This window comes from Babylonia areolata, chromosome 20, assembly GCF_041734735.1.
Source record: "Babylonia areolata isolate BAREFJ2019XMU chromosome 20, ASM4173473v1, whole genome shotgun sequence".
In the NCBI taxonomy this organism is placed as follows: Eukaryota; Metazoa; Mollusca; class Gastropoda; order Neogastropoda; family Buccinidae; genus Babylonia; species Babylonia areolata.
This window is the reverse complement of record NC_134895.1, coordinates 18,018,238-18,026,189: the sequence shown is the minus strand read 5'-3', so window position 1 is coordinate 18,026,189 and position 7,952 is coordinate 18,018,238. Positions and strand designations below refer to the sequence as shown.

The 7,952-nt window shown below is 38.7% G+C and overlaps 1 protein-coding gene across 1 annotated transcript; it reads right to left on the bottom strand.

The window, feature by feature from the left end:
* Window positions 1-639: 639 nt before the first annotated feature.
* Window positions 640-6,956, bottom strand: LOC143295279 (acyl-coenzyme A thioesterase 13-like). The gene is made up of 3 exons (XM_076606899.1): window positions 6,819-6,956; window positions 4,210-4,394; window positions 640-3,597 (listed from the first exon to the last, which is right to left on the bottom strand). The coding sequence occupies exons 1-3, from the start codon at window positions 6,915-6,917 to the stop codon at window positions 3,405-3,407; spliced, it is 477 nt and encodes a 158-aa protein (XP_076463014.1). The 5' UTR covers window positions 6,918-6,956; the 3' UTR covers window positions 640-3,404.
* Window positions 6,957-7,952: the final 996 nt, after the last annotated feature.

Here is a 7,952-nt window from a genome sequence, read left to right as displayed (position 1 = left end):
TGCATGAAGTAGTTTACAGAAAGAGATCTGTACTGATCCAGGCCTGCTGTGATAACTTGATTCATGATAGTCAAAGTATTATAGTTTACATATATTCCTGACAGTAAACATATTTTACTGGTATATTTGTAATTGTGAATGTATAATAAAAGGCATACATTTTAATGTCAGTTACTTTATTATTGCACTGGTGTGGAAGCATGATGTATTGGAAGGTCTCAGCACTCGTAGAACAAAGGGCCTCTGCAGAGTCTGGAAAACTGACAAATGGAGAAATTCTGTAAAAAAAAAACAAGACCAAACAAACAAAAACAGTTGTGAAATAAGACTCACTCTGATAAGAAAGGTCCACATTTCTGACCATTGGTTCTTCTTCAGGGACTAAGTGGAAAAGGACATAATAGTCAGAAGTGTTGACATTTCTGATCAAAGTTAATAGTATTTCATAATCCACAATTGTTTTATTATTTTTTTATGGACTCTCCATTTGTCATGGGCAGTAGACATGCAAACAGTACTAGCTGGCAGTAGTGATAGTAACTGCAATACTTACAGTAGTGGACACTGTAGTGTCAATAAAAGCTGCAGCAGTTGCAGAAAGGGCAGGTGTCGCCACTTTTTTTTTTCTTTTAAAAAAAAAAAAACATTAAGAAAAGGTTCTGGTTTCATAGTGGTTTATCAGAATCAGTCATCTTCTTTCCAATAGCTGAGATGCAAGCTTTCTCTGCTGCATTTTGGCATGCCTGAAACAAAACTTTCAAACTGACAGATGGTTCAGTGTGTACTACGGCACTCCACTTCTTATGAGACAGGTTGTTTTTTTTAAACATGAAAGAAGTTGTAGTCGAAGCTGAAGTCGAAGGTGGCAAATTAGTTTGCATATGAAAATTTGAAATGAAAGAAGTGTGTGAACATGTGAATAAATGGGAACATAAAAAAAAAAAAAAAAAAAAAAAATAAAAATCATATCAGTCCCATCGTCTTTTGTTTTGTATTTTGAAACCCCTAAACTTCCCCAAATGCTTATTTTGGTTCCATGCAATGAAACCGGATCAGGATCACATTTGAAAAAGAAGAAATAAATCTTGATGATAAGAGTGGATTTGTTCTTGAATCTTGATCATTTAAAAAGAATAAAAATTGGATAACACTGAGTCCAGGAAAATGTGCTCAGGAAGTGGTGAAATAATTTGTGTGTTGTACATTTTGTATTGCAGTGCTGCATTATTGTGAAAGACCGGTAAACATGATTAATTTATACAAATTGTGAACTGACTCTTGAATAATTAAATATAATGAATACATGGTTTATGAGTTCCTTTTTTTGAAAAATTATTATTTTGTATGTCATTGTATTCTTCATTACCAACAGATATTCACGTGAGGTACAGAATTGTTTTTCCTGACAGTTCTATAATGTAACTTTGATATACAGTAATAAATCTATCTGAAACATTTTGAAATGTTATATTTGGCAGTTTTGTGTATGCATATTACATATGTACAGTATGTGCAGGTATCTTGTGAGAGTGTGCATGGTGTGCCTTTTGCTGTGTCTGGTTTTGAGAAAATGAAAAGGCAGATGGTAAGATGTTAGCAGGATTCAGAAACCGCCTCCTCAGAAAAAAAAGGTGACATGTACCTTCACCGTTAGTCACCAACCAACCAACAAATAAAACAAAAAGGAAGAAATTCACATGCCCTTCTCCAATCCAGAACAAAGTACCAAATAAGAAATCAGATTCAGGATTTTCACAAATGCCCATGCTATTTTTGAGATAATCATCTTCTTTCCTCATTGTTTGATGCTATATGTTGATCTTTCATTTAAACAGTAATCCATCCATATTTATCTATTACAGCCTGTAACCTAGCCTTGTTCAGATGTATGCTTTATTAGAACTAAATTTGTGTTGAAAACATCCTTGGATCAAATAGTGAGGCCACAACACAAGAGTTCTTCCACCACAGAGCATACAACAATGCTCTCTCCCCCACTCCCCTACCCACATATACAGATTCTTCTGTCTCTGTCATAAAGTAGCATGCACACTCTCACAGATCAGACATTACACAAAATATTCGGTTAACAAATACTGCATGTTTTGTGTCCAGTTAAAGAATACCATATACTTTGTATCAGATTAAGAAACAAGCATGTCAGATTATGAAACAGCAAAACAAACATTGAACATAGGTTTATAAAGTTCACTCAAAATGTGAATTTATTTATTTTTTTAAATATATTTTGTCTTGAAAGAAAAAATCAACATTTGAAGCAAACTGGAAACAAACTTAAGACTATGGAATCAGTACAAAGCAAACAATGATCTGAATAAACAGAAAATGTCAATATCCCTCCTCCCTCATCTCCCTCTCTCTCTCCCATTCTCTGTCTCTCCCTTGTTCATTTCACTTGACATCGTCCTCTCCATTAAATACATACCTCAACTGATTTCCACTTTGCCAAACTTTGTGGAGTGATGGCCTAGAAATAATGCGTCCGCCTAGGAAGCGAGAGAATCTGAGCACGCTGGTTTGAATCATGGCTCAGCCGCCGATATTTTCTCCCCCTCCACTAGACCTTGAGTGGTGGTCTGGACACTAGTTATTCGGATGAAACGATAAAGTGAGGTCCCGTGTGCAGCAAGCACTTAGCGCATGTAAAAGAACCCACAGCAACAAAAGGGTTGTTCCTGGGAAAATTATGCTGAAAAATCTACTTCAATAGGAAAAACAAATAAAACTGCACACAGGAAAAATTACCAAAAAATGGGTGGCGCTGTAGTACAGTGACATGCTCTCCCTGGGGAGAGCCGCCCGAATTTCACACAGAGAAATCTGTTGTGATAAAAAGAAATACAAATACTTTATTCATATGAATGCATTGTAAATATACTATGGCAGGAAACCAGCTCAGCAGTGAGATACAGGTAAGTCTGAATCGGTATTCTCATTATTTCCAACATCTTTCTATGACATGTGTCTTTCATCTGGCGTGTAAAGTAAGAAAAGTGACTGTGTGCTAGAGTGAGTGGAAACTGTGATCGCATACACATGTATTATGCACTTGCCATTTCTCATCATAGGTCCAATCATTTTGCTTTAAAATGAGTACTGCAATACAAGATAACTCATCCATCTTTGGATAATGAGTTTTCAGTACATCACCAATCTTGCTAGTTTCTGTTCAATCTTGTGTTATGCATCAGTATGTGATTACCCAAGACTAACTTCTTTGCTGAAAATGGAGAACACAAAACTACCAAAAGAAAATGAACAACTCATAGCCCATCTCCATGGGAAGTATAAGGTGGCAAAGTAACTCATCATCCATCAACAGAAGTTTCAGCTTCTTGTCCGAGAGAAAAGGTATGTACACAACAACTGGACCATTTTTGATTTCATGACACTGGCTCTCCCGCTTTGGTTGGTTTGGAGCCACTGCTCATGTATTTAGTGTGTTTTCCCTGTGCAATTAAGGCACCAGTGTCTTTGTTCTTGATGTCGACGGTCAGAAAAGCCAGACGTCCTCCCATATGAGATGTCTGGGCCTCCACCAGCAGCGTCTCACCTGGTAATGCTGCTTTTATGTACCTGGCAAGGCCACAAATCGATGTGTATCAGTGAATGCTTTACACAGATATGACTACCTGCAGAATGTGACTTCTCTATTACAGCAGCCTCCTTTTGAATTATCAGCACACACTTTCCATTACACTTTTCATTACCTTCTTTTAAAAATATGTGATGTGGTTGACAAAATATAACGGCTAGTTCTTTTTTACAGATTTCAAACCAGGCTAACGATTATTAATAAAGTGTCTCAATTCTCCCTCATTCTCTCACATACAGACATACACATACACTCTGACCAATAAATATGTGATATATATATATATATATATATATATATATTTATACATATTACATAAAAAACAACAACTTGCAACAGTACTGAAAAACAGTAACAACAAAAAAAGAAGCTATACTTCTAATATCTTGTTACAGAACACCATGTTTTTTTTAAATTTTATTTTATTTTTTTAATGATGTTTCAGACAAAACAACATTGTTATATTAATTTTCGTCATGATTGGAACAGTCAAGATACCACTTCCTCCTTTTTTTTTTCTTTTTTTTTTCTTCTTTACTGAATATTCATCAAAATAAATTTGAGGAGAATGGGAATGAAACCACAGCACTTACGAGACACTCAGCTCAATGCTGACACCAGGTATATTTTTCCCGGCAGAGACAGCTGCCCATGTGGAGACCCCATCCACAATGGTGGCAATGGCGCCCCCGTGCACTGCTCCGGCACCATTAAGCAGTTCAGCTGTGACAGGGATCTCACACTTCACATGCCCAACACCGCCATCAATGATCTTCGCCTGTGTAGACAGCAGAAAATTCATACATCCTTACTCACACCACTACTTTTATAATGAAAACTTTGAAATTATAATAATAATGTGAAAATTAGAAATATACTTACCTTGTGAATCAGAAAATTCTTATTATGTACTGACTCACGGTACTAATTTTTGAATGAAAACTTCGAAATAAATCATCATTCAAAGATTATTATTAATCTGCTGAGTCTGCTCTAATAAGTAATAGGCATTGTTAGCCACATAAATGACTTATGATTAAAACAGCAACACTGAACTATAATGTGAAGATTAGAAATACACCAATCTATAATGTGAAGATTAGAAATACACCAATCTTCTGAATCTGTTCCAACAATTCTCATTTTATACATAGCCACTGAGATAATAAATAAATAGCAACACAAAGTCATGATGTGAAGAGAAAAAATATACCATTCCACTAAATTTGTTCTAAATGTTCTCACTAGCCACTGTCTGAAGTAATTTATAACTGACAACAAATAATTACAACAGCAAACAACTTATCAATCAAAACAAAAATTTAGAATATATCAGTCATCTGAAGAGTGTTTCACTCTTTTTTTTTCTTTGAACAGAATACACAGGATCGATTTGTTTCTTCTTTTCTTGTGCCTGACAAAACAGGGTTTTTGTTGTTGTTTTTTTGTTTTGGGTTGTTGTTTTTTGTTAATGTGAAGATTACAATAAGGAAATATGACATTTTGTTTTAAACCTGCTCCAAATCCTATTTGCTCTGGCGAAAAGTGATGTTTTAAATACTAGGGTGGTAGTTGACTTTCCTTTACGACCAGTTGTGAGGAACTTTGGCTTTAGCCTGGCCTACATCAAAGTCTTCTGCATTCTGATACAGTGTGTACCCATCTTTGATAGTTTTTGATTAGACTGCCAGGGTATGGCCCTGGTTTAGTAAGTGGAAAGATGATATGTCTAGAAGAATCAATGTTATGATTCTATGGTCAAGGGAAAGTGTCTCCCCTAGCATCCGTAATGGTTGCACTGACAGGAAAGAGAACAGAGGAAGCTCCTAAACTCTTATGTCTACTGCCACAAGACATGGTTGTTCATTTTGATGGTGATGTATTGCATGCTGTGTGACAGGATTCTAAATATACTATGAAGGAACTAAGAACAAGTCCTGGTCATTGGGATTCAAACCACAAATAAAGAGGTGATAATTTCTCATCTCCTTTGCATTGGAGCATTGGTTCAGTCAGGTTTGCTTCAGTCAACATCAGCTGTAATCAGAAAAACAATAACAACCCAACAACTGTAGAATATCAAGTGAGAACTGATACAGTAAAGTTGTGCACTGTAGTGATTTGTGTGCAAGGGTACACAGATCACTGGGTTAAAAAGGGTACACATTAAAGGTTACATGTCCCATAGCCTTTTATGGCAATTGGGGTAGTGAATTCATATCCACTGTGTCTAGGGCTCAGCATGGGATGGTGGGGCCCAATCCTCTCCTTTAACCATTTTAATCTTCCCCAACGGAAGTCCAGTATCCATTTAAACCTGGGTGGAGTGAGGAAAATCAGGGTAAAGTGCCTTTCCCAAGGGCACTACACTGAACAGCATGCTAAAACGGGGCCCCAAAGCCTGATCACACATGAACACTGGATCATAAGTCCAATGCCTGATTCTGCCACATCGCCTCTGAAAAACACATCATGATACTTGAATGCTCATAATGTAGGAAAGGAAACCGGACATTGGCTACAGGTGAAGAGCCCATAACATTTTGTAAGGCTTAAGTATCACATTAAGTCCTGACTGTGGGGTTTGGTTGTTGGGGCAGGTTGGGGCAATCAAGTTGCAGTTTCGCATATGTATACATGACATACTTTGGTCAAAACTCAAGTCTCTATTCAGCATGTTCCCTGCCAGTACTAGAATGCCATGGCTTCTCCACAGCACACTTACCTCTGTCTGTCAAAAGCCAGTCCAGATCGGGTATCAAATACTGTTCATTACTACATTTCAAAAGAACAATGTTGACTGATCGATCAATGTGTCAAACAATGGGTATGAACTGAATTTGTCTCTCTCACCCACAGACTTTTTTGTTTTTGTTTTGTTTTTTTTGTTTTTTTTGGTGCTGATGCTGGGTGGGGCCCCAGTTCTCCTGGCTGATCTGGGGGGGGCTTAACGGCCGTGCATCAGCATCAGCCTACTAGAGCGCACCTCCGTTATGTATCGTTGCCCTGTACAGAGATTACCACACGAAGATAGACAAGACAAAGAAAGGAAAGAAAAAAGATATGTGTCCGTGCTCCCACCACCCTCTTCCATCCGTTGGGACTTTCACTCCATCTCTATTCTTCGCAGTTCAACCACTGAGCTGAATACTATTGAGCTCGAAGAGTTAAACGCACACGTACAAGTATCAGAACACTGTACCTGGGACATAGCTGTTCTGTCGAAAAATTGACCGCCTATTCTCTGTGACGCAAAGTCCTTCATCAGCTGCAGAGCTCTTGCAGCTTTCTGTGCAGCCATGGCAGACTAAAAACAACAGGGGTCATTCGTCTGCTCTGGTTTGTGATGGGGAAACAACTCTCATAAACTTATAAAAAAAAATTATTGGATCAGGAGCTGGATAGACTGTGTGAGTTTTAGAAGTTCAGAGATTTATGTACTTCGATGACCAAACACTTTTTAGTTCATTTTTGGGAAGTCCATAATGCTGTAACTGTATATGTATTTTATACCATCACGTTATCTGAAAATGATGTTGTTTGAAGAACACTATAGTGCACCGGCGCATACACTGACGCCGCGCGCGCGCGCGCACGCACACACACACTGACACACACCGCACAAACACACACACACATGTGAAGGTCTTTGATATCTTCTGCATTCCATCCATTTCAGAGGGATTCAGTTGGTCATGGACCCTGGGGAACTTCCTCAATTACCTTGACTGGGGTGGATCGCACAGACTACGGATCCAGTGATGATGATCTGGAGGGTTTGGTCAGGCTCGAGTGACTGCATGGTCTGTAACTGACAGCCCTCTTCTTGTCCTTGCCTTTCTTCAAGCAGGAATCATGATGGCTCCGCGCCAAACCTGTGCCCAAATTTTCGTTTTCCCATAGGAGACTTCAGCAGTTTCAGAGTGGCCGTATTGGCAACTGCGGTGCTTCAACATCTCGTTAGTGATCCATCTGGTCCTTGGGATTTCCTGCTTTTCAGCTTCATAAAGCCCATTGCACACGGGGCGTCAAGCAGCAAGTTTCACGCAACAAGCAGCAAGTTTCGTGCAGTGCCCAGTGTGCGAGGTTTTCAGGCAGCAAGATCGCCGTTGCCGCGCGTCATGTTTCTTTGATAGAACTTGTCCTATTCCCCCATGACAAAAGCGACAGACGTGCGTGGAGCAACCAATCATGAGACCCGCTTGTTTCACGTGAGGCATTGTTGGGAATCTATTTCAGCAAGTTTCAGCATGTGACTTTCCAAATATGGAGCGTGATGCCTGGAAAGGTTTGTTGTGCATGTGCGAGTGACACACCTCACTACAGGTTTCAGGCG